Source organism: Aquila chrysaetos, chromosome 11 (assembly GCF_900496995.4).
Source record: "Aquila chrysaetos chrysaetos chromosome 11, bAquChr1.4, whole genome shotgun sequence".
Lineage (NCBI taxonomy): Eukaryota > Metazoa > Chordata > Aves > Accipitriformes > Accipitridae > Aquila > Aquila chrysaetos.
In genome coordinates, this window is record NC_044014.1 from 33,902,034 (window position 1) to 33,928,886 (window position 26,853).

At 41.2% G+C, this 26,853-nt stretch overlaps 1 protein-coding gene across 43 annotated transcripts in view; it reads right to left on the reverse strand.

The window, feature by feature from the left end:
* ANK3 (ankyrin 3) overlaps positions 1 to 26,853 on the reverse strand; it is a 382,076-nt gene that overhangs the window by 71,833 nt on the left and 283,390 nt on the right. For 22 of the 43 annotated variants that reach the window (XM_041127047.1, XM_041127049.1, XM_041127048.1 and 19 more), the window contains 8 exons: positions 25,394 to 25,492; positions 14,728 to 14,826; positions 14,540 to 14,638; positions 14,040 to 14,135; positions 10,319 to 10,391; positions 10,057 to 10,119; positions 2,700 to 2,823; positions 925 to 936 (listed from right to left, as the gene is read on the reverse strand). In XM_041127047.1, coding sequence (XP_040982981.1) covers positions 925 to 936; positions 2,700 to 2,823; positions 10,057 to 10,119; positions 10,319 to 10,391; positions 14,040 to 14,135; positions 14,540 to 14,638; positions 14,728 to 14,826; positions 25,394 to 25,492 — 665 coding nt within the window. Of the gene's footprint in view, positions 1 to 924; positions 937 to 2,699; positions 2,824 to 4,308; positions 4,695 to 10,056; positions 10,120 to 10,318; positions 10,392 to 14,039; positions 14,136 to 14,539; positions 14,639 to 14,727; positions 14,827 to 25,393; positions 25,493 to 26,853 lie in introns of those variants that run through there. The other 21 variants (XM_041127063.1, XM_041127053.1, XM_041127075.1 and 18 more) reach the window with 5 other exon arrangements.

Genomic DNA, 26,853 nt, shown 5'->3' on the forward strand with positions numbered 1-26,853 from the left:
GATGTTTACTGCTTTGGCAGTAACGCCGTGGCTTTAGAATAAATCTAGAAAAGTGTATTCAAGTATTTAGATGAACTTTGACAAATGTCTTCATGCCCTAATCCTGAAAGGAGACCCACAAGAGCAGGTCCCGGGGGAGCTGTGGATAGGCTACAGCGCCTGCCCATACGGCTCAGACTGCTGAAGCAGGTTTAACTAAGAGCAAGTTTTATGTGTTGCCGTTCTCTTTGTGGCTGAACCACTTTTGTTATACACTGTAGTTATTCATTTAGTTAGAAAAAAGGATAATACTTTTGAAATGAAAGAAGAAAGAGAAGAAATTTGTTTATTGATGATTAAATACAGATTCCAATGCTTTGGGGATTATTTTGTGCATGTTAGACTATTTAGAAATAACTATGATCTCTCTGAATGTGTTGCAATTAAATCAATGTAGGAGTGTGTTACACTTAACCCTGGAAGATACATTATGGTATGTGCTAAAAACATGCTGCAGGCCTAGACATGCTTGCTACGTGACAGAAAATAAAGTAGTAAAAAACGTGAATTAATAAAAAGCAACATCCAACAACATATTACACTTTTGAACTAGCGACACTTTTCAGACTCAAAACTCTACAACTTGTTTCATGCATTTTGTAGTTGCTAATCGAACTTTCCTAGTCCCTTAGCACACGTTCCTCCTTGTGCTGGAAGTAGAACTGGGATCTTAATTACACACCATAGGCATACGTGAAGCAGACTTTTACATGATAAAGGGCATAAAGAAATCAAGTTATATTTGTTATAACAGAGGGATATTCTCTAAGGCTGAGCCCAACCCCCGACCCCAAAATAAAAGCATGTCACTTTCCAATGCTGAATAAAATGAAGATGAGCAATGGCAGCAGCAGAAAGATGTAACACGATGCCATGCCTTCTTACCTGACTTTTGGACTAAAGCAATTTACAGTGGAAAAGAAACAGGAGAAATAGAAAGCAAAGAATCAGACAGGAGAAGCAAGATGTTATGGCTGGATGGCTTATATATTTCATGTGTTATTTCTTAATGTTACACTCAGAATCAGTAATAAGATACATCCACAAAATACTTTTTGCTAAATAAAATACTTCACAGGAAAAACACTGTATTTGTCTCCTCTGAGCATAACATGTGCAATGTAAAAAATGAGTCACGCAGCAACAAATAGTAATGGCACTGCTGAAATCAGAAGCATGGGAATATTAGATTTCTCTCAAAGAAAAGGTAACATGAGGTTGAACCCTCAGATCTACCTAACAGACCTTGACTGTGAAATTCTCCTCTCCCACCTGCACAGTGAGAATTTAGACATGTGCAGGAAGAGTACTGTAATGAGTAAAAGGTATCCTATAAATCAGTGCCCACCTCTGTACACAAAGTGCACTCCCTCTCCACCATCACGGTGGTACTTCAGGACTGACCACATCTGATTGTGCTCTATGATGACCTTGCTCACACCAACTTCTGTTTAAAAGCAGCATGTCAGCTTTGTTAATTAAGTTTACAAAGGCATAAGGTTCTCCCTTCAGATCTGTTTTGCTGATTTTCTAGCTAATGGACTATTTAAACGTGTTTTGGCATTCCTCGTGAATGTATTATCACATAAATACTTATTAACTTACCTAAAAATTCCAAGTGAAGCAAAACATGGCTGGGCACTACTAAAGAGCAAATCTGCACTGCATGCTTGCATTTCTAATGCCACCGTAACAAGTAAGACTGAAGGGTAGACATCTAAGCTTTACCTTATGGGAGTTGCCATTTGCTGTTAGACAACGAACTCACTTTTTAAAACAGATCTTTAAACTACAGCATAGGAAAAAGTCCTCAGGGCTCCAGCTTATGAGGTTTAATTATTAGCTTCAGTACGATTCAACTGTCAGTAAATACATTGCAAATCCACAGCTATGGAAGTAGACTCTGCTCATACAGCTTTAATTGTTTTGAGCAAGGCACATTGCAGGCTTTAGCAAAATGAAATCTAAAATGTTGATCTAGAAACACCTGAGTTGAAATCAACATTAGTCAGATATTATATTAAGTTTACAATATTCTATCAGGTTCACAGAAACTTTGGCCTGTTTCCTGTAACACATAATCCGTTCCCTGTCAAACGAAACCCAAATTGAGGGCACACCTGCTTTTTTATTTTGGGGAGCATTTTTCTTTAATATTGGCTATCTCGGTTGGATTACTCACTAACACCTTTAAAGAAACAGAAGCACCAAAATAGCAAAATGATTGTCATTCAGTTTTTCTGGCATTTACATTCTTTGGCTAAATCAGTCCATTAAGGAACACCCTAATGTATCAATCTGACCACCAGCAGTGAAAAGAAACAGTGGTTTTGCTGGCTGTTCTAGATCAGTTTCTAGACCAGTTGCAAACTGCTAGCAAAGAGGTGCCTTGGAGATGTTCAGAGCATGAGCAGATACCAGAAAAAGTGAATAGTTAGTTTTCTGTATCATTGCTGTAAGAAGCCAACATGAATAAAGAATATGAAATAAAACTGCAATGAACATATGCTTTAAAGGCGCAGTATTATCGTAACACGGAAGTACACCCCCTCTACTTTGTTTCGAAATAGACTCCAGCTTTGTGTGAAAGAGCGCACTTGGTTTGCAAAAACTGGTAACTGTGGTGACACGCAAACGTGAGAAAACAGCAAATACAATACCTGGCAGAGCGGGCCCCCAGGCTAAAGCCCATGTATCCTTCAGCAGGCAAAGAATCATCTCCCAACTCTTTCAGATCTTGGGGTCCGAGGTATTTGTCCGTATCACCTGTCATTGCATCCTCACCTGCCAGTACAAAAGCCAGGCTGAAATCAGAAGCTACGTGTATTGTAAAAGTTTATGCGCTTAGTAAGTCATAACGCCCTTCTCTGCTCGCCAACAAGGAATCAATCCCGTCACCCCCACTTTCCCTAAGGCTCTTTCCATGTAGTACGTCCATCATCCGCCCTCTGAACTGGCCTGAGAAAATAATTTTATCGGGGGCAAACATAAACAGCCAAACTCCACCTTGACGTAAATCCAATAAAGTTATATGAGAGATGACTTTTGCCCAATCGTTTAAGCAAGCTAAAGGGTTCTCCTGTATTTCGCACCACTGCATTCACTTTTGCTTTCCTTACCAAAATGCCCGCCTGACAAACTAAAGTTAGGTTATTCGGTATGAAGAAACAAAACAAAACTAACAAATACTTGGCTCTGAGAGACAGCCTGTTTGCCCACCAGTACTGAAAAGTGCAGCAAGCTTGAATGGACGCTGAGTAAAAGAAGAGGCCCGCCTTCCTTCCACCCTAGGTATTTCTCAGTAACTTTTGCAAGTTTGAATGCAAGAGGGGATTTTTTTTCTCATTAAAAAAACCAACCAAACAAAAAAGCTTCACACTCCCAGGTTGATTTTCTGAGGGTAAGTACTTCAGGAAGCCTCTTCACCGCACAGCCAGCTAGGGGTGGAGGGCAGGGCTCCGGCGCAGCCCCGCGGGAGCAGAACAAAGCCTTGCGCCCAGCGAGCGAGCGCTGCCGCCCGGTGGGTCCGCCGGCCAAACCCCTCCCCAGCCATACGCTTACCCCGGGGGAAAACGGCAGACGTAGGGGATAGGCGGACACCGACGGGGAAGTAGGTGGTTAGGGGGTTTTAGAAAAAAACGAAAGGAAGGAAAGTTAAAGCTTCGGAGAGAAGGGCAGGCGCCGCAAAGGGTTAACGGAGCAGCTCGCTCTCGCTGGGAGCATTTGCATACCATTACATCATGCAAACCTACATTCCTGCATTGACAGAGCAAGTCCAAAATATGCCTTTTGCGGTTGCAGGGTTTGTTTTTTCCCTGTTCCCTCAACAACACAGAACAGAGCGAGCTCCCTGTAAGCTCCTTACTCGCCGACATTCACGCTCTCCTCCTTTGTTGCGAAGGCATTTTAGGTGTGTAAAAGTTGCACAACAGAGAAGTTTAACAGGGTGTTCTCGAAGGTAAGTGACTCCGCCAGCCCAGCTACACGTTTCCCACTTTCATTCAAGGAGTTTAGACTAGTTTCCATTCACTTAACTCAGGAAACCACAGGCGAGCTCTGGTTTTCAACTAACAATCAATTCTAAAAATACCCCTTCAGTTACTGCTTTGCAAACGGCAAACAAACAGACCAACTTTCTCCTCCAGCCCAGCAACAACCAGTATTTTAAGCAACAGTTTAAAAGCTAAAATGTTCATAATATACCAGAAAGCATTCAAAAAACCAGAAACAGAAACATTATATATTAAGTTAAACTTTAAAAAGTCTTACTGTTTTGGAAAGCCATTTTCACCAGTCTGGTCTATAAGAATTTTTTCCCTGGTGTTTCCAAGAATTCCTATTAGTCCTATTAGTCCTTAAGCAGTGATTTAGAGTTAATCTCCAAACCAGCACAAGCAAACTAATCCCTGTGGGTCATATTCGCTTTCCACACAACAACTGAGATCTTCTTAACATCTTGATCTCTTCGTATGTATTTTAGGACATGTGCATCTTTGTCCTCTCAACTCAGATCAAAGTTCTTTGCGAATATGAAACAAAATGAAAAATAATGACTACGGTTTAAAAAAAAAAAAAATCCCCTTTTAATCACTCCGCAGACATCCCTTTAAAGCTTCTGCTGATTGGATTACAGCCTCCCTTGGCAAGCCTCTTGAATGGTGACATAAATGCAGGCACTCCAGTTATTTGTATGTAAATAGGGGTGCTGCGAGGGTGTAGTTTTTCTGTAACTTGATCCCGGGGCTGAGCAGGGAGCGCGGGGCCGCCGGGCTGCGGGGAAGGGCGCTGCGCTCCGCCCGCCCTCGCCGGGGCCGGGCGCCTCCCGCGCCCCCGCTCGTCCCCGCTCCCCGCCGCCATCCCCGGCCGGTCAGGCAGGAGGTGAGCCCCAGCCGCCCTGTGGGTGCCGGCGGCGGGGGCTGGGTGCTGCCCCCGCTCCCTCTCCGCCCTCCAGCGTGGGGTGCTTGAGTCCAGAGAGAAAATTGAGGAGCCTGAGAAAAACGGACTGCAGCTTGGGAGGTGATGAGGTGGCCCAGAGCAGGTGAGAGAGACGGGCAACTTTAAGCAACTGCTAACTGGGCCGGTAAATTTGGAAACTTCTGCCCTTACAACACCTGAAAGCAAGCGCTGCGCCGCTGTAAGGAACAGACAAGGCGTTTTCTTGAGGAGCATCATTTGTCAAAGGCAAGGTGGAGAATGATAAAAAACTATTCCAGTTGAGCTGCAAAATACATTAGATGTTATCCTGCTCTGCAGCTAATCCAGCCAGAGCAGGATTACTCTGATGAAATGCGCTCATCAAAGGAAAAGCTGCATCTAGGAGTGGTAATTTCAAAGAATTCCAGTCATTGTTTGTGATCGTGGGAGGCTGGAGCAAAATGGGTGGTGCACGTTTCAGCAATCCCACTCTGTTTAATTAGGTGCCACAGCCTAATCTTCTGCGTTTCAGGTAACGAGCCCACTGTTTGCTCACAGCATTCTCTATTCCTGCAGACAGAGGTCCCACGGAAAAGTGAAGACAAAATTAATCTCCGAATACAAACTATAGAAGAATGCCCCAAAAAGTGAGGCACCGATGAAAAACCACCAAAGAAGGAGAATACTGCATTGCTTTCCTGCCATTGCCATTCTTCCCTTCATAATATGTTACAAGTTGAAGAAAGATGAATGTCACTGTTAAGAGTGGGCAAACATAGCTACCACAAGTATAGGAAACAGCTCAAAATCCAGAAAAGAATAGCAGCAGTAGGTCAAAGCAAAGGCCCATGAGTTCTAGTATACCCTGTCTCTGACAGCAGCCACACCTCACAGAAGAATATAGCAACATGAAACAGTGGAAGTCCTCTGGGACATTTTTCTAGCTGGCAGTGGTTTAAGCACGTATTTTCTAAGCCTGCAAGAGGTTTGCATAGTCATGAACAGAGGTTTTTTTCCCCTTTTAAAATTCTTCCCGTTACACTTTGAACCCGTATAAACTTTCTGCATTCCCCACACACCAAGGATGTGTGTAAGGAGTCACACAATTCAACTACCTGTTGGAGGAAGAGCAGCCCTTTTAAGCTGAATCTGCCTCTTGCTGGTTTCACTGATGCCCCCTCTTCTTGGACTTCTGGAGAGGCAGCAAGCATTACTACTCACTTTGCCACCCACTACTTTATACATTCTAGCCTAGCCCTCATTCAGCTTTTTTTTCTGGGATCCTACTCTCTCTACTCTTCCCGAGAAGCTTTTCCACACCTCTCATCACCTGTGTTTTCCCCTTTTTCTGGTCCCTCAGCATGTCTCCTATAACTGGGAATTGCAAGAGTGCACGGTAGGTGCTCTCTTTAGAAGCCAGTGAGAAATACAGGCTCTCTAGCAGCAGGAGAGAAGGCATTGTGTGGCTTGGGAAAAGTCCCAAACAAAATTTAATCACAGCCTGGGATCCAAATGGGCATTTGTCATTGGCTTTGCTAAAGATCTCTGAAGCTTTGCCACTCCCTTGTCACAGCCTGTCCTGAGCTGCCTGATGGCAGAAGAGGTACAGCCACAGGGAAGAACAGGATGCTTCTAGTTGTAGCCAACGTTTTGGTTTCACATAAGTATGGAGAAAATCCAATACCAAACCGCTGAAACTTTTATGAATCTGTAAAATTTTATGGAGACAAAGAAACTCAGAAAACTCTGAACATAAATATATAATCAATCAACCCCTCCTAAAATGATCAATAACAGACTTTCATGTACGGGGATGCCCTGACCTGTCTTAAATGCACTTAAACTGCTGTATCTCAGCACCTACTCAGGGATAAGGCAGCGTGCATTCACGAACATCTGTCTAATCTGCCAGGGATTGATTAGCATGATACTTACTCCTACTGAGAGAGGAATCTCCATTAAATGGGTTTAAAACAGTGTCCTTATTTACACCCAAAAGTTTGTTATCTACTGAAGACCAAATCAAAAAAATTAAAAGCTCAACAATAAGTGTTTCTTGACAATGCCTGTCTAAATTCTCAACACCCGAACCGTTGACTGGTTTGGATTTTTTTTCCCTTCATTGCTCACATAGTCTCACCACCCTTTGTATCAGCTTCCATTGCTTGCTATCCCTTTGCCTTGGGGACAGCAGCGGCAGCTTTTGGGGGGGCTGTTGTGACAGAGCTCATTGCTGGGTTGTGGCAGTCTCAGCAGAGCTCCAGATTCCTCTACCAGACTAAAGCTCTTGCACCCGGGCTGGAGGAATGCTCTAAGGCTGAGCATGCGACTGCAGAGGAGGGGGTTCCCTCCAGGCCTCCCGCAGACAGCTCAGGTTGTGCTTTAGCATGGCTGATTCCTGGATCCCCACCAGCCCCGTGGCCACAGGGTGCACTGCTGGGGCTCCCAGCTGCACAGGGTGAGGGGTGGGACCTCACATCTGGAGACTGTAAGAGGAAAGGTCCCGTTCTTGCAGTCTCAGGTTTCACATTTATAAGATTTGCAATCCCTTTAAAAATAAAAGCAGAGCACACCTTCAGTGTGCTTCGGAATTGCTCTATATTCTTCTACAAAATTTCTGCTACATACAAAGATGAGCCTTCAGGTTTTTTCCCACAAAATCATGTTCACATCTTTCAAAAAACACCATTTCTTTTTTGCGATGTAGCAGTTTCCCAGCACTTAACCTCGTTTGGGCAGATTTGCCAGAGTAATCTAGGAAAAGGAAGAAAAGATCTCTCCTCTCAACCAGTCTGACTCCAAACCAAACTGTCCTCGGCAGGGAAGAGAAATTACACAATTTCCATGTAAATACTTATTTAGCAAGCACAGCAAGACATAAACACAAGGCAACAGTTTCCTGACATTTGTGTCTGAGCTCTGAGACTCTACTTTCCAAGCCTTCAATTTCTCTTATGAGAGAAACCTTGAGGATTGTGGCATATTGAGAAATCATTAAACAAGTTTCTCTCGCTGAAGAGTTTTGGCTGATAATATGAACGTTAGCCAAGTGAGGGAGAGCTTGGATTTGGGTGGTAAAGTTGTGCCCTTCTCTCACTTGGAAATCAGCTCCCTGGCTATGAGATTTGTCAGCATGCATTACCATCTCCAACATATTTATTTCTACTGGCCTAAGTGGATGCATTGTATATAAATACCCTATCAACACTGAGGATTTGTGGGGATGGGCGTCGGTATGTCTTTATAGATATACAAGCCAGGAAAGAGAGACAGGCCAGTGGCTATTAACTCAAAGCCTGTAATTCATCGCATGCCTTGCACACTGGAATGCTTCAGCATAGATTAATAAAAACCCTATTATTTGATTTGAGAGCTCTCTTCCAGTGTTAGGTTTGAAAATGACCCTGTTATATATAAACCAGTCTCTTAGCTCCACTAGTAACAACATGGGTGCAGAATACAATCTCTAGGCAAAGAACCGATTGCATTACCTGCATTCTTAATTTTTGGTTTGGTTTGGTTTTTGTTAAACTGAGAGTTAGTGACTATAACAGCCGTCCACAGATTTGGCTAAAAAATGATCCCGTACATTAAAAGACATGTTTTACATCTTTGGGTCTAATATTCAGATTCCATATAGGAGTGTTCCTTATCTGTACCTCACCGCATGCTATGCAGTGGAGTACAGCAACAGTTACTGCTCTATTAACTAACACTATTACGCATCATTGTTCCCGTCAGTTAAAACAATACAGTATTTTGAGCAGTACAATAGCCTAAGAGAGTTACTTGGAAAACACAGGTGTAAGGTGAGAACACTACCCATTTGGAACTGCAGCAATGGGAACACAATGACAAACTGAAAACACCAAAAGCTTCAATGCACGAATTAAACAAGAGCTGCACACAATGAACTTAGCTAAATATCTTTTACACCTTACTGCTTAAATGCTATAAAAATTAAAAGTAAATATATCACTAGGGATGAAGAAAGAGAGATTAACTAAAGAAGCACAAGAAAATTGAACCCAGTCACTTGTTCGCCTACTAAAGAAGAAAAACTGCAGCTCTAATGTAAGTGAATCGGCACTCACAAAAACGCCTTCAGGACACTGTCATCCTCTTCATCAACTCAAGACCTTCCTGTTTCTGATTGTCATCTGGGAACCTAATCCTGCCATGGCGTCTGGAAACCTGCAGTTCCTGGTGAAATTCGCACAGACTCCTGCACACCCAAACCAGGGGAAGTCTGACCTAACAGGGGATGTTGGTAGAGGGGAGGGAAGGAGTTGCCAAGGGAGCTTTAAATACTTGGGGACGACTGAAGCCACGTCAACCTGCCCAGCACCGAGGAGTGCGCTGGGATGGGCAGGTTGCTAGTGCCCATAGCTCAGGACACTTATTTAGACGCACTGAAAACAGAGGCCTTTATTGCCACTCACAGATTTCACGTCACTCTGCAGGATGATACAGATGAAATCTCAGCTACAAGGTACTTCCTTAATACTAGCAAACACCAATATATTCAGTCCAGTGCAGCACCCTCTTTATTGAGGACAAAAAGTAATCTGATGTGTTTTCACTGAATGGCATGACTGAAATATTGTTTAAAAAAAACCCCAAACCTGAAAATACTTCTTCCAGGCTAAGAGTCCACTATCAACGTAAACCACTCATTCCAGAGCTGAATTCACATCAGAATTTAAAACAACAACAACAAAAAACTCATTCCTTCTACTGTTCACTCTCACTATTGGCTGTTTCTTCCAAAGTGTTTTGGTATTTGAACCTATTGTCCAGTATTTAATTTTTCAGTTACAACAATAAAACACTTATCCCTTTTACAGAGGTAGCAGCAAAAGGACTATTCCAGGAAAGTGGGGGGAATTTGATTAAAAAAACTGGGAATAAGAAATTCAGAAAAAGTTAAAGGATTATCAGCAATAGCGCAAAGAATTTTTGAAAGTGTTCTTAATTGTAAAGCAGAAATTATTGTTAGTAGGATAATAAGAAAATTATCTGAAAGGATTAATTTTCAGACAGACGAAATAAAAGGAAGAGGCTTAAGTTAAATATCACTGCAATACAAAAATGCACAAATACCTTCTTCAACATCTGACAAATATTCAGCATCACTGAGTATTTCAGGGGCATTGGCTTTACGAACTGCATGATTTAAATAAACAAAATAATTAAATAAAAGCATAGACTACCAATGTGTCAACAAAACAATGTAAAACAATAACAAATGTGAAAAGACCATATCCAACTAATACTGTTTGGTTGTTGTTTTTTTAAACAAACATTTCTTACAACAACAAAAGACTGAAAAATAAGCAAGAGGGTTTTTTTATTTTTTTAATACCTTCATCATCAGACATATCAAGAACTTCATTCATGGTTTCGGGTACATTCATTTTGTGCTTTTCTGTAACAGTCTGTCAAAGGAAAAAAAAAAAATCAATTTCAGAGTGCAGACATCATTTTTCTTAAAATTAGAGTTACTTTAAAAATTAAATGCAAGATAGGACATTTTTATCTGCAGTTAGAAAAACAAGATTTATTTTTTTAGCTTCTTACTTTCCTTCTTATAGATGCATTGAACTATACATTAAAAAAGACTACACAAATAGGCAATATTATGTATGTGTTTTAAACTATATTCACATTTTCACAGCAGCAAAAGCATGAGCTGAAAGCCTAGAGGATGGTGATATCAAAAGAAGAAACAAATACACTGAAGAGAGTATCATGTTAAGGGGTTTAATGAGAACTCTTTAAATAGTCATCTAAATTTTGAGCAGGAATATGTCATCTCTATTTAAACTAAACTTTCTGAGGGAAGTTGTTTCTCCTTTGCCATTCGAAAAATGCTGCAATTTGAGAGCAGGCTTAGTCTATGTGAATTTTTTCAGAGGTGCCTCGGCATGAACTGTGTTTTTCCCACAAATGAGAACAATTATATCCTGGTTTCTGCTGCGATAGAGTTAATTATCTTTCTAGTAGCTGGTATAGTGTTATGTTTTGGATTTAGTGTGAGAAGAATGTTGATAACACACTGATGCTTTCAGTTGTTGCTAAGTAGTGTTTACACTAAGGCAAGGATTTTTCAGCTTCTCATGCCCAGCCAGCAAGAAGGCTGGAGGGGCACAAGAAGCTGGGAGGGGACACAGCCAGGGCACCTGACCCAAACTGGCCAAAGCGGTATTCCATGCCATGTGACATCATGCCCAGTATATAAGCTGGGGGGAGTTGGCCTGGGGGGGATCGCTGCTCGGGAACTAACTGGGCATTGGTCGGCGGGTGGTGAGCAATTGCATTGTGCATCACTTGTTTTGTATATTCCAATCCTTTTATTATTATTGTCATTTTGTTATTGTTATTACTATCATTATTAGTTTCTTCCTTTCTGTTGTATTAACTGTTCTTATCTCAACCCGTGAGTTTTACTTTTTTGTTTTCCCTGATTCTCTCCCCCATCCCACTGGGTGGGGGGGAAGTAAGCAAGCGGCTGCGTGGTGCCTAGTTGCTGGCTGGGGTTAAACCACAACAAATTGTAATCACATACAGGCTAAATGATACCCCTTAAGGAATTTGTGCATGAAAGACACTCAGAAGTGGTTGATTTTCATCCTGATGTTTATATTGATTCAGACCCAAAGACCAATTAAAAAAAAAAATTAGAAGCAGAAAAAAAACCCTTATGAATGCCTGAAATCTGTTCCTAGAATACCTGTGTATCCCACGAATGACACACACATGCACATTTTACTCTCCAGCTGAGGTACAGCACAACAAGCACTGGTGAAGTTTTAGGTCACACAGGAGACCCTGCAGAGTTACCATTCAAGGAGTGCAGTGGAATTAAAACAAACACAACCAAAAAACAAACCCCACACCAAAACCCACTGCCATCTTTATGGGTTTTTTTATATTATATTATTTTTAACCACCATTACTTCTCAACCTTTATATACAAATAAGAAATTAACAAGTTCAGGAGAACAAAATAGCTTTCCTATTTTCATTTATTTCAAAATATTTCAGTTTTTCTCTGGCCTCATGAATACTCATTTGGCAGTCCATGTTTCTTGGTCTACTGCCATCACTTGATACAGGCAGAGGAGCTCCTGCATGCTCAAACATCACAAAACTTATAAAAAGCCTCACACTTATTTAATTTTGTGGGAATTACTTGCAAAGCTTTTTAACACATTGCTGTTAAACTAGCAAAATCACAGGACTTTTTTTTTCAGGCACTACTGGATTTTTTTATTGGTGTTTGAATATAAATTATAGTAAAATCAGTTATGTTCACCCCTGGTTTCATTAAATTTACTTTTGGAAGTTGTTTAGCCACAAACCTCAAAAAATGTCTCAGTGGTCTGACTGAGTTTTTAAGACTCTCAGTTGTAAATCAGATTTCGTGTCTAGATTTCCAAAGTCTGAAAATTACACACTTGTGACTGATAAGCAGCATATTCTGATTTTAATGGAAATGATTTATGGCCTTCTCTTGAGAGTAGGTATTTGGGGTAGTATAGACATTTCAGCATCTAATATTCATTCTAGCACAATTCACAGCCTGACCCACCATCTCTCTACTCTTCTTCATCTACAGAACATAAATGATCAGTCGTCTCATGCAGCACAAACTCCCCCAGCTTCTTGGTTGTACAAGCTAAGAATGACCTTGTGATATTGGGAGTTCTTAGCATAAAAATGGGGGTTTACTTTTCCTGCAACTACCTGGTTGTATACTAGGCAATCATTCAAGTTTATGCTACCCCATATAATCTTCTCCATCAAATTTTTCAGGTTGTGGAAAACTGTTTTGGAATCTTTTTAGAGAGAAATATGTTCCTGAAAAAAAACTAGAGAGAAGCTTTAAGAAAAAATTGTGATTATTTTCTGGCATATTCCTTTATATTTTATTGTTCTGAAATTTGTTTTTTGTGTGGTGGATTTTCTGTAAGCTACTGAATTATTGACCACTGCCAGGAAAGCCACAGCAAGAAAAGGCACCTGCAGTAGCAGAGCTAAAATCTGCCTGTCATCCCAAATGCACATCGTATTGCAACCACCTGCTTGCACTGATAGACCACACAAACGGGTGATGACAAAACATGGAACACACAGTAACTGCTTTCCATCTCTGATATGCCTAAAAATACATATGTGCACATAATTCTCTTTTTCTTTTTAATCAGAAAAAAAATGCAGAAAGGAAAAAGCAAATTTGGAGTCGATGCTCTGAATTTATATTCTTAAGACCCAATTTTGGCTTTATTACTATGGTGGTGCATGGAGGCTCCTCACCTTAGAAAACTGTTTTCTTCATAGAGCAATTTGGCAAAACGTTAGCAAACAAAAGATCTTTCTGAGAAGTATTTTGGATTTTGTGAATCACCGGTTTTCTGATAGCAGGTAATATTTGACCATTGCTAGTCCCTTTAATCTCTCCCAGCTAATGCTGCAATAAGCCTTCCTGAGAGGCAAGACAGATGAGCTGGAGCTCATGTATGTGTCAGTGAATGGATATTTAGGGTTGCAGAAGCTCACTGTGCCTACTTGCAGACGACAGCCTTCCACCATCTTTCAGAAGATGCCAGAAACTACACAATGAGGTGCTTTTAAGTAAATTTCAACCACTTTTTAGAGTGGAATAGGTTCTCTTAGGCCAAATACAAGCCATTATACATCAGTCCCTTGGCAAACACTCTCATAAGGCAGAAGCAGCTTCTATTTACACAAGTCTGTAGGAATGTCTTTACAACTACAAACCAGCCTGTATTCATGTGGTTTGTGCCCTAAACAACAAGATGTGTGGAAAAACATGGCAGCTATGACCAGTCATTTACACTGTCCATTTTCTGCTCAGTTGGTACTCTTTCTGCATGCATCCTAATAGTGTCTACCACCTTAAAAATATATTGCTCATATCTGCCTGAATATCCACTTTATACTGCTAAAAGGAAATAGGTGGAAATTAAATTGGAATTTCAGTAGACATGTAACTGAACAAAGCTGAATACACTGGCTTAGGAAAAATTCTTCCATTCACTACTGAACTAAGCTGTACTTACAATTGTAGTCATGGTCTCTTCTGTCACCACCTTCAATGTGTCAACGACTGAAATGTAGCCAAGTCGCTTAGCAATGGCGAGGGCAGTGTTTCCATTCTAGCAATTGAAATATTTATAACAGAAGTTGACTGTTAGCAAGGAAAAGTGTAGAAACTGCTAATTAACTGTAGAGGAATGCATAACAAAAGCCAAATAAATGTTTGCATGTTGGTGATTGAAATAAATATATTTGGGGTAGTAGGATATATAACTGTAAGTTTTTAACTCTTTACAGAAATGGGATGAAAATGAAAAGATTTTCAGATGTTTGCTGTTCTAGTTTTGGAAGAGATGATGGCATAGAGGATGTGCGGGTGATGGGAATAGGCTTCCCGTGCTCTTTTCCTCTCCCACCACACACGTTTTTTTTCACATTTCCCTTGCTCAAATGCTTTACAAGGGGTGGGACAACTGAGCCTGAGGGGAAAGCGGTGGCCTCTTAGTGGCCCCTCTGCACTTACCACAGTGAGCTCGTTGGGTGCTGCGCCATGCTGGAGCAGGACGTTGATGATGTGGGTGTGCCCCTGCTGTGCAGCCTGGTGCAGCGGCGTGTACCCATTCTGTAGGCACAGGGAAAGGGAACAGCTTCAGCGGGGACGGCGCACAAGCCGCCTCCGCAAAATGAGCAAGGCAGAGGCGGAAAACTCACCTTCGTTTTGGCATTAACTTTTGCAGAATGTTGCAGAAGGAAGTTAACAATTTTTATGTTTCCGTAGTGGCAGCCAACATGTAAAGGAGTGTATCCCATCTAGAATGAACATAAGCAATTAGTAAATGTGAATATCCCACACATCCCCTGACAAAAAAAACCCAGACATGAAACAGCAAAAATCCTGTTAAGCTTTATTTCTTTGGCCTACGTGAAAAATCCTCCAACCTTGGAAGAAACCCATACTGCTCATGAATGTCGATTCAAGTCCTGTTCTCTGTGACCCTCTCTGAATGCCTTGTATTTCTGTAATCTTCAACACATGCAATGTTGATTAAAGATTTGCCTTCCTCTCCAATCATCAGACTATCAGGTCTCCAGGGCAGAGCCCACCTTTTTAAATAAATGTGTGTATAATGCCTTGCACAGTGAGGTTCGCATGCTTGGTGCTACTATAGTGTGATAATAAACAAATAAGTAAATAAGTAAGTAATAACAACTTTCTAAAAACCAGGCTTGCTGAGGGCTGCCTCAGCTACAGTGCAATTTGCAGCCCATCCATTCTGACTGAAACACCCGGAAGGTAAATCTAAAACAATGCAACTGATTTGCCAGCTCTGCCAGAACAATATAGTCCTACAGAAACTGGAACACCAGCTGGTGAGTTAAGGCTCTAAGACAGAAAGGTCTAATTTTTCATGTGTCTGGCCTTGTGTTATGCAAACTGGAAGAAACTGCTTTTTCTTGGCAACTGCCAAGATGAGAATGTTGAATGTATCCCTTTTGTTCCTATTACTTATTTTTCATTTCCAGTGGACAGACTAAAAATGTCACCGAATGCTCTAAACACAACTAAATGGCTTTTTATAGTAATGTATACACATTTTGGAAATTTTTCTAAAACCAGTTAGTACAAGATGAATATCACTTAAAAACCTGACAAGATTTTAAAAAACTACTACTGTTTTTCAAAAACTACTCCTGGTAGCAAAGCAGGAGTCACTAGGCTGATTCTGAACTCGCTCACATTAAAACCCACATATTTAAAATAAGTCAAACAGCATGTTGAAACCTGTTAATTGTAATAAACACTTTAATCAACAATTAATGTTTAACATACAATGCAACAAAACAAAGAGGACCAAAGCTTGCTCTTGCTACTCTTTTTCTAATCTCTTAGGCCATGAGAACACTGTTAGCAGTTTTGAAAAAGTTGGACTTGAGATGCTTAACGTATTAGAAATGATTAGATTATCTTTCTTGAAGTACTTGCCTTTTCCTGCCTTATCTTCCCTGCAAGACAACACTATCTCTCCCTTAACAAACATAATCAATCTAGAACTGTGCAAAGTACAGTTCAGGAGATGGCTACCTCTAAACAGGACGCTTGCTATTTTTCTCCATGCCTTGGCGAGAGGCCACTGTTCCCCAAACCTCCCCCCCCCCCACACTAACAGCTTGATAGCTTTCCAGCGGATGCTTTGCTTGGCTCACAGAGATGGATTAATGGGCTTCCCCCTCTCTTGAGGTGAGTCATTGGGATTCCTTTCCCCTTTAAAGGTCAGGTTTCATGGGCCCACTTGATGGGCTCTGAGATGCCAGAAGGGTCATCTTAGTCCGTGTTCACATGGCGCTTCACCATTTTGCAAGCAGGATGAAACTACACTGCCAGTATAATATGTCCTTTTGCTATTCTGTGGGACTTCCAATGCGGTTTGGCCCCATGCTCCGTTACCAGTTTTTATGGAAAAATCAATCACTAGGCTGTAAAAATCATATCTGATATGAGGATCACAAATACACTAAACACATGGTAAAATACACTGCAAATATGCACTGCTGTTAATCTACAGGAATTCTGCTTTCAGAAAAAGGGTAAGAGGTGAGGCTGAGATCATTAATTTCAGTGGCAGAAAGGTCAGTTATAATATATAGGGAAACATGGCCATGACGCGTGTCTTGGCTGCTGGTAGAGCCCAAAGCAGCCACACGGCCAGAAGGAAAATTCACTACTTGGGATTGAACAATCTGGAACTAGATCCAAAAGCCAACCTTGTGGGTAGAAACACTGAAAGATGGGCTGGTCTTACATTGACCAGGCTCCTGCTGGTCTCATCAGTGTTTAAAGGTAAAAAAGTACCTTTGCTTTCCTGCTTTGAGAAGAAAAGCCTAGTGCCCAAGCAGTAGAGGCACACAGGGAGTTAAAAGCTGCAGCCTGTCATCCTTCATTTGTACATCCATGTCAGTGAGGTGTGGCCAGGTTAGACAACTTAGTCAAAAGCACTGAAGAGGCAAGTCCAAGGTCAGCCTAGGGTTCAGGAGCTAGCACTACACCACATGTTCAAACCATGAGGTCAAAGTTGCTCAGAAGAAAGGAAGAGAAAACCTCAAATGTGAACTATTTCCACTAGAGGGGAGTTTCGAGCATCCATGGGTTTAGACACACCATTTTCTTCATGTCACTTTGCCTCTGATACTACTTCACACAAAGTTACCTAATTTCAGTTGTATTAACACATGCTAGGAGATGGTAGCTGTGCCAGTTACTTTAAATTAGGGTGTGTATTTTTTCCTCAGTTAATTTGCCTTTAGATACCCTTTGCCATCTAAAGAAACTGCTAGCTTTGACAACCAGGACGAGTTAATCATTGCAAGAAACAGCGCCGAATCCAAATTCCATTGGCATCAGCAGAACGAAACTTTCCGTTGACTTATATATGAACATTGGATCAGGTGCCAAATGACTACAAGGAACTTTTCCCACAGAGTAGCTGCCCAGGGTGGTAAAAGCCTGAGCACTAGCTAAAATGTAATCATCATGAACTGAACGCTAGGACCTCATCTTACAGTTACTGTTAGTTTATGGTTGGCCTAATAGCTTCCTAGCAGTGTCCGGGGTCTGAATCTGACAAGGCTCCCTAAGCTGGCCAGTCTTGAGTCGTCAAGCAGAATGCTGAGCGTACGCCATGTACTTCAAATGCAGCTTCTGCTCCTACATGTCCAAAGATAAACTCAGATTAAAACATGGCCAAACGATCAAAATATCAGTTAAAAAAAAAATGGTGTGAAACCTCCTCATACAAGAACTTATTTCCCTTCTCCCCCTTCAAAATACAGGCCTCTTAACATGACCTGGAAGGTCAACAAAAGTCAGACATCATAAAACCAACTGGGGAGATGAAATCCAAAGTCAAGGGCCACCTGCTGGGTACCCCCTGCTAATAACCCTAAAACATTTAAATCTGGAGAGTATCAGAGAGCCAAGACCAGCTGATCTCAACTTTCCCTTTGAAGTGATCTGTAAAGGCTCCTCTCTCCAGCCTGTAACAACTAATATTGAAGAAGGAGCCATCAAACCCCTGATATTTACTGCAGTACAATATCAATTTCCTTCTACAAATGGTATATACAAAGATTTACATGTGGTACCTTCATAAATGGCTAGAGGAGTAATTATTGATGCTCTTTGTCACTCCTAACCAGCCTGCTGTTTAAATCCGAGACTAAGTGAAAACTTTTCCTCTTTCCCCTCCAAATGCATGGTAGAAATCATAATGTTTCCATGGTGACATGGTCACTATTTTCCCTGTTACAGCTCTTGGTGTTCCAGAGCTGAAGCTGAAGGAGCCTCCCTCTGAAGCTCTCAGTGCTGCTGGCCTGGTCAGGTAGTGCAGCTGGAGGCACGTGCACTGAAAGGCAGCTTCTCTGCTACAGGCATCATGCATGTCCTGAGTAGTGATGTGGGCACCTGCTAGCCTGGTCGCAAAATACCAGTTCCCTGCCTGAACTCCCTGGAGGGGCCCGGGAGCTTTCTTTTAAGTGTGCCATACCCTATGGTCATCTCACATCATGTCGTGTTTGATGAGGCAGTGCCTAATGCAGCACACAGTCACTGACAGCGGAGTGACAGAGATCTGACATGGCACGTCACATCTCACTGGGCATGTTAGACCTCATCAGCCACCAGAGGATACCTTTCATGTTTCTAGTCAGCAACATTTGTAGTGAAGGCTTTGGTCAAAATAAAACTAATTAGCAAAATGCCCTTTTAATGCCTGAGACCTGGACAGGATATCCTTTGCTTCTGAGCTACAGTATAGATTCCTGCATTTGACTGTTTCTAGCTCAGGAAGGTATATAACATTTATATTTATATCCTAACATCCTCATGGAAAACAGATATTCTGTTAACTTTTCTGGCAGATTCTGCAATTACACAATCAAATTAACTATAAAAGTAGTAATTCTCATGGATACTTCAGCTTGCTACTTTCATTCTCTATAGAAATGTGACCAGGAGGCTAAAATATTTTGCTTGAAAAGCTATTAATAATTTAAAAAAAAAAAAAAAAGCCAACCAAAAAAACCCAACCGAAACAACCCAACCAAAACACAACAAATGAACAAACCCAGCCCCACAATTACACACATTTCTGCACAGCAGTTTAGGTTCAGAGTTATATTTACTGGCAAAGCACCAAGAGACTTAGTAGGCATCCTAATATTAAAAAAGTTACTTCCAAGAAAATCAGGGCTTTTGTTTAAAACAGCTCTAACACACATCACCTTCTGGCAATCAGCTACCATGCTGCTCCTAGCTGTTTTAAAGAATGAGCAGCAATATGGGAGTTAGCAGCTGGGAAGGACTTATCAAAAGCCACAAGAATAAGCGCCAAAAAAAAAAAAAAAAGATCAGAAATACTGAGCTTTTCAATTCTAATGGAACACACAACACAAAGCATCCCTTATTCTCTTGCCCTTCAATTTTTTTGAGGGAAATTATCACAAGCCTTGTATATCATGTCAGTGAATTACTTTAATATCCTCCACTGGCAATAAACATAAATCTTAACAGCTTGAATTACTGCATCTTTCTAGTCATGCTGACTCTCAAGCTGCTCTGTTTTTGTTTTTCTGCTGTAAATGTCAGACAATGAAGCTACAGTATTATTGTTGATAAGACTAGAAAATGGTCTACATCCAAAGATCACAAAGGTATCCAGCCTTGATTCAATGAAACAGGCAAACCTATGTGTACATACACACTTCAGTGCTTTGCTGAATCAGGGCCTAACATGTTGCAGTACCTTGCAAAGGTTCATTATTGCACATTATTAGGCTGGAAATTTCCACACAAATGTCTTGATAACAACTGAGCATATACTGAGAGCCAAGGAGAGAGAGATAATGTACCGTGAAGATATACTGAAGATATCTGTATTTCAGTGTTCATTCCGTATAAAAGTGATTGTTCTCGATAGCACTTCCCACCCTCCCTGCCTCCTTCCTATCTCTTTCTGCATCTGAAAATTAGATATTCAAATGGAAAAACTGGATTGCTGTTGTGAACCATTGTAGCACTCAGGCTGGTATGGGGCTCCTGTCAGAACAAGGCAGGCAGACCTGAATAAATCTGAAATAAAAGGCCCAGATCAACCAGCAAAAGAACACCATGACCTCTCAGTCACCATTATCTCCTACTAATACTACAGTTTTAGGAACAAAAGACAGCTTAATACTGGCTTTATTTTCCAGACAGTCATCACCCAGGGACTTTGAGACCATCAGTTCCCCCAGGAGAGGCCCAACACCAAATGCAGTCTAGTAACTGTTTGACTAAAATGACCTGCACTAACATCAAAGCTCCAAATCCTGCTCTTCACCCTTGACTGAACCAGGACTCTTCTCTCGTCACTCTTCCTTTGCCAGTCCATCACAGTGATGCTGTATCCTACAATAACACTATCCAATGGAATAAACTGTTGAAAAATGACATGTGGAGGCCTGCTGAGCCATTAAACAATATTTACTCATGCCAACTCCCAACACAAAAGCCCTGCAACAAAAGCAACATCACATGTACCAGTATAGCTTTTACATACTCAACACGACCACCAGAGAAGGAGTATCTGCTCACAGCCATGGCTTCAGATTGATTTTTAACTCCCAATATTATGTGTAAGATGAGCATTCCTTGTGTTAAGCATGATACTGCATAACACATTGTTTCAGCATCAAAAACTCTTTAACATACCTAAATTCAGACACACAAAAGTAGTGTCAGAATGGACAAAAAGTGCTGCCTTTGCAGCAGGACACTAACATGCCTTCTGTGAACACTAAATTCAGTTTTTAGAGCTTTCTAAATGTGAAGGGTTTTGAAGCAGCTCTGAAGCTTCACCTGAAGTGCATTTTAGTGTCGGTACTTTTCCATCACTCTATTATTTGCTCCTTGCATACTAAGGTAAGGTGTTTTCTGTGGCTTATCAATTGGAGCTCAGTCTAACATGGCTAGGCTTAAACCCACATAACAAAATCGCATCTTCAAGTGACAGGAGCAGCCTTGTGGCCTTTCAAGCACTAGTTCTGGCGTGCTAAACCAGTATTGTTTACTCTTCAGCATTGACTGAGACAGACTCCTGCAGCTCTGGGATTAGAGGCTATTTAGTTAATTGGTGCAGCAGAACCAGAAGGATCCTGTAATACCATCAATAAATGGACTTCAAAACCAACAGCTCTTCCTCCTTTCATGCCTTTTACTACAACAAAGTTCAGGAAAAAAATTTCTTGGGAGGGAAACCACCTCAAGAGAGAACCACAGTTGCAATGGTTCAGGTCTGAGAGGAATTTTGAAAATGCTTACAAGTTTTAGAGCCAGAACTGATCTTAATCATACAGACTAACGTCCTGCACAAGAGATTTTCTGTGGTGTTGGATTTTTTTTCCTCCCCGCTATAGCTTCAAGATAGAAAATGTGTTTCTGCCCAATCTTCTCTGATCACCTGAAAAACCACAATCATGTGTGTGGCCCTCAGAACCTGAGCAGGAGGAGAACTCCCACGTGTCAGAATTGCAAACTCGAAATGTTTTCACAGGGAGTGTAAGTTATATGTAAATGATGATTAAAGAACATGTACCACAGGTGGAAGATGATAGTTCATTGGTCCCTACTCAAGAAGTTGAATGACCTGCTAAGATATTAAGTGTTCTCCCTCTATTGACAGATACTGTGCTGGAGTGACATAACTGATGCTTACTTAACCTGTGAAAATAAGAAATATGATAAGGAGAGAATCAAAGAAAAAACAACAACAACAACAACAAAGACTACTGAATAGTCATCTAGACCACAGTAATTGAGGTAACAAAAGCATATGGATGTGAAATGGAGAGAAGAAAACAAAGGGTTAGTGGTGACACTGCTGGTAGCAGAGATCCCCAATATAATGCCACTCTAAGCTGCATGGCTTCACTGACTTCTAAGGCATGGGTGGCCACATCTCTGCCACTGTATGTCTGAAGAAATTAATCTAAACTGGACGTGCTGGACCGTATCGTGCAAACATGCAAGCATAGCAACAGTGCTTCTGAAGCCAACTCCGCGGTTGCTGTACCTTGCTCCCCAGTGCCTCTGGTTTTAGAGGCAGCATGCACAGACCTTTTATTCCCATAGAACAGTTAATCCATCTAAACAAGAGAGCTTGTAACTACAGAGCTGCTATTTTAAAAGCCAATCATCTAACTTCACCTGCACAGAACATGAGGCCAAGGTATGGTGGTTCTTACAGCATAACAACTTTTCCTTCATTGTAGAAGTTCAGAGCTTGTCAGCTCTTTCCTTAGCAAGTCAAGATGATCATCAGTTTATCTAGAAACTATTCCATGCTAAAATACATGGTACTGCATTGGCACTTTTCTTATATCACAGGTGGTAGTGAGTAGATATCTGGCAGACAACCTCCATGTGGCTGACTGCGTGGATGGAGCCTGGAGGGCTCACTGCTGCACAAACCCAGCAGATGGGACTCTGCAGAAGCCAGTGAATAAGCATCAAGCTCACTCTACTCTAACACAATCCTGCAAGGCATATGGGCACTTTCTTCCTAAGGAGCAGACAGTCCCCTACAGCAGACAGCGCAAATTAGCATGGTAAGCAGGAGGACAAGCCATTGCGGGTGTTCTTCACCACAGAGGCCTACAGGATTAATAATGCATATTTTCCCGGACAGGTGACTTGTTACACTACAAAGTAGTTCTGCTTAAATACACCGTGACTTTGCCTGACTTATGAGGCCCTGCCCCACTTCCTGACAACTATGGGGCAGTCTCATGGAAGCAAATGTGTACTGGGAAATTATTCTTTACTTGAACTAGTTATATATGTCACTGAGGAATGAGGGTGAACAAAGGACTTACTGTTGGCTTCTTTAAAATTATATGACTATTACTGATGACAGGATTCACACTACAGACAGCCAAATATGACTGTATTTTTATTCAGTCTAGTTCATATTCTCATGAACTAATGCATGTTTTTACCTACTGACTAGTTCAATTTTCAGAGATGCAGTTAAGAAATTCAGCTCCACCCAGAGGAGATCTCTGAATGATAAACTGAAGGCCCTTTTCTGTGTGTCTCTATAGAGTCACATGTCTGCTCCACCACATTGCCACCCTGCTAGGCTTAAAGTTCAGTACAGAGCTTGTGCAACTGTGCCAGGCTGGCCCCAAGACCCGACAAATATGCCCTGCCTCTCAGCTGTGACAGTATCTCAGATGTTTCCACCATGCTAATGTGACTAAAAGGCCGCTAGTCCAGAACTGGATCCTACTTGGACGCAGGAGAGCAGCCAAAGGGAACACGTGACTGCCTGCACCTGTCAACGTAAATGTCTCCTTAGACTACTTACTATTTGTGGGACAACGAAGAGTGGGAGAAAGGCAAACACTCAGAGACAAGTTGTACAGGCTACAAGGCGATTCAGCTCTGACCAAGTTAAAAGAATAGGTTCTGCAACGTCTTGCTACAGAAACTAAAACCAGGTAGGAACTACCTCCAGAAAGGCAACCACAAACATCTGAGGAAATAGTGCAAAGAATGAACCAGGGCCGATCTCATCTGCTGCTGGATGATTTAGCAGGTGATAAGAACCCAGACTGATTCATCTGTAAAATATAGGCTGAGGATATGTTACAGAAGTACAAAGCTGGAGAAGCTCCTGGGATTTCAGCAGAACTATTGCAGTTTCATGTCAGAATAATGTCATTGAAATCAGTAGCTGGTACAGTTGGAATTACACAGTAGAAAAATCACATATGACTTTTCCCTCTATCACAGATTATAATCATTTGAGCTGCAGCCAGAGGTGATGATGGATTCAGCCCTTTCTGAGATGTCAGTGTGATGACAGAATGATAATATTGCTGGACAGTCTGACACACCTGGACATTTCTGGGATGCGAGCACAGCACCTAATTTGTGGCACACACCTAGCAGAGAATTGTGAAAGCTGCTACTTTGCACAAAGGGTGCAGGTCAGATTGTGAGACTTGGTTCGTTTAGCTGATTTGATCAGCTACAGTCCAAGTATTTGATCACAACTGATTTCTTACCCAGCCAAAGGAATGACTCAGAGATCTAGACAATGCATGAAGAACTGTAAGTGTAATCAACACTGAGATCATCATCGTTAAATTCTGAGCACCATATACACCATTAGTGAGCATGAAACCATTTGTACACAGGCTCTCGGAATTTACTCACAACATTGCTCTTAAATCCAATACTGTGAAGTGGGAGGCATCATTGCTTGGGGTCTCAAAAGCCATCCCCAAGCACGTTGGAAAGCCAGATCTCTTATTTAGGAGTCCAAATATTTACTTTAGGCAAAACTATTTTTAGGCAAGTAAATTTGAAATGGACCACCATCACATATATGCATTTCATATTAGATAACAGTGATAAAGAATTTCAAATTTGTCCTCAAGTGTTAAATGTTTCCTCTCTAATATTATTTCTGAACGTAGAGTAGAGCAATATTTACTGACAACCTAACAGGTTAATGTTTACCATCAGGAGAACAATGGTCTAGTCTGAACTGGGGACAACAGAAAAGGTCAGTTCCCTAGAACGAACCCATATGATAAAATAGCTCGCCTCACTATGCTTTGCAAAACAAAGTGGCTTAGAAAGAGGCATCCAGTCATGAAGGCTGAGTCAAGCTGTAAGAGTAGGGGGTAATCTTTACAAATGAACAATGGCTTTATTTGCAGAATCATGTCTATGGATGGCTATTTAGTATTAGCTCAGGGAAAGGAGACTACTTCATTTCATAAAGTCTCGTAAGTCATGGGAAAAAGTATTAACCGCTTAATAGCCAGGAATGCCTACATTGCATTTACGTTGTTTCTCTTGCTGTAAATACAGATGTTCTAAGTAACAGTTCTCCTGTGTTTTGTTTCTACTGTCAGCTAAATGAAAAGTATGTGCAACATGTAAAAAATACCAAAAGCAGATGAGAGTATGCATATGGTAAAAGACTATATGACACTGTAGAGAGAGCTCAAGCTTTTCTGAAAGTTTCCTTACATAAAAACCAGATCAATCGCACTTACCTTCAGTTAAACACAATAGTAGGATACAATCTAAATCTATAATGATCTAAATATTTGGCAAGAAATAAGCTTACTGCTCAAAGACTGAGCATAACACTAAACATGCAAGTTTACACATCCTCAGTTTTTAGAATATATTCTATAATAATTTATTACAAGGAATATTTCTCTGCTATTATTTCAGTTTCGCCCTGAAATTGATTACTAGTCCAATCTACAGGCTCATGCCTCCTTGAAAGGAAATAATCCATGTTGACAGTGGTGTTCATACCTTCGTCTGTGCATCAACAGCAGCTCCTTGGTTAACAAGAACCTCTGCTACATTGACCCTATCCTCCTGAGCAGCCAGGTGGAGTGGCGTCAGTCCACTCTGTAAATTAGAAGCAACAAGTAACAATCTTCAGAGGCAGCACATGAATACTAAAATGCAAATTCAGGTATCAGTAAGACTCAAAACATCCTACTGAATTTAAAAAAAATATAAATTCCACTTTCACTGTGTAATGTGCTTCCTAATCACATTTGTTGATTTGCAAGAAAGCACAATTTGAAAGCCAGGAAGATAATGTTTTTTATACAAGGAACATTTTTTCATGCAATGTTAAATGTGGGATAGCAAATTATAGCACTTTAAGAAAAAGTCACATAGTATTTTTTTACCTCCTGACTAATTCACTTCCTTAAAATGAGTAAGATTTTAAAATACTGAATTATTATTTATACTCCTACAAGTTTTCTAGAAGTAACATTCACTCAGATTTACCCTTACCTTTTACTCCTCTACTTGATCATTTTCAAACACAAACAGAAAAGATAAAACTACATTTCTCTGAGATCAGGTCCATTTCTCTCTGCCCAGGGAGTATACAGACTTGCTCGATGACATGTACTGACACTCTTACTTTTTGGATAGCTCATTATTTTTCTTATCTGAAACTTCAGATCTAAAATCCTTAAAACCTCAGAAAGCTATGCACCTTTCTCTCACATAAAATACTTCAGGTAAAAGCGGTGGAAGAGAGAATCTGCTGAGGGGATGTTGTTAGGAATGGGAAAGAATATAATTTACTTGCAAATAGAGTTCTTTTCCTCTCCTCCTGTTCCTACTGCCTTTAGTACCAGTGACAGAAGAGTGGGAGGCAGCAGGTGGCACATCAGACAGAAAAACTTGCTAAGTGTCCTACCCTTGCACCCAAACCCATGTCCACAGTGCACTTGCTACCAAAGGCAGTTATTCTGAGTGTCCCCCTGTACTGTACTCTAACATGCAATCCTGATGACAATGCAGCTTAGGTGGGTCATGTTACACAAATACATAACAGTAACCAATTTGTCCTGGTTTCGTCTGGGATAGAGTTAATTTTCTTTCTAGTAGCTGGTATAGTGTTATGTTTTGGATTTAGTGTGAGAAGAATGTTGATAACACACTGATGCTTTCAGTTGTTGCTAAGTAGTGTTTACACTAAGGCAAGGATTTTTCAGCTTCTCATGCCCAGCCAGCAAGAAGGCTGGAGGGGCACAAGAAGCTGGGAGGGGATACAGCCAGGGCACCTGACCCAAACTGGCCAAAGCGGTATTCCATGCCATGTGACATCATGCCCAGTATATAAGCTGGGGGGAGTTGGCCTGGGGGGGATCGCTGCTCGGGAACTAACTGGGCATTGGTCGGCGGGTGGTGAGCAATTGCATTGTGCATCACTTGTTTTGTATATTCCAATCCTTTTATTATTA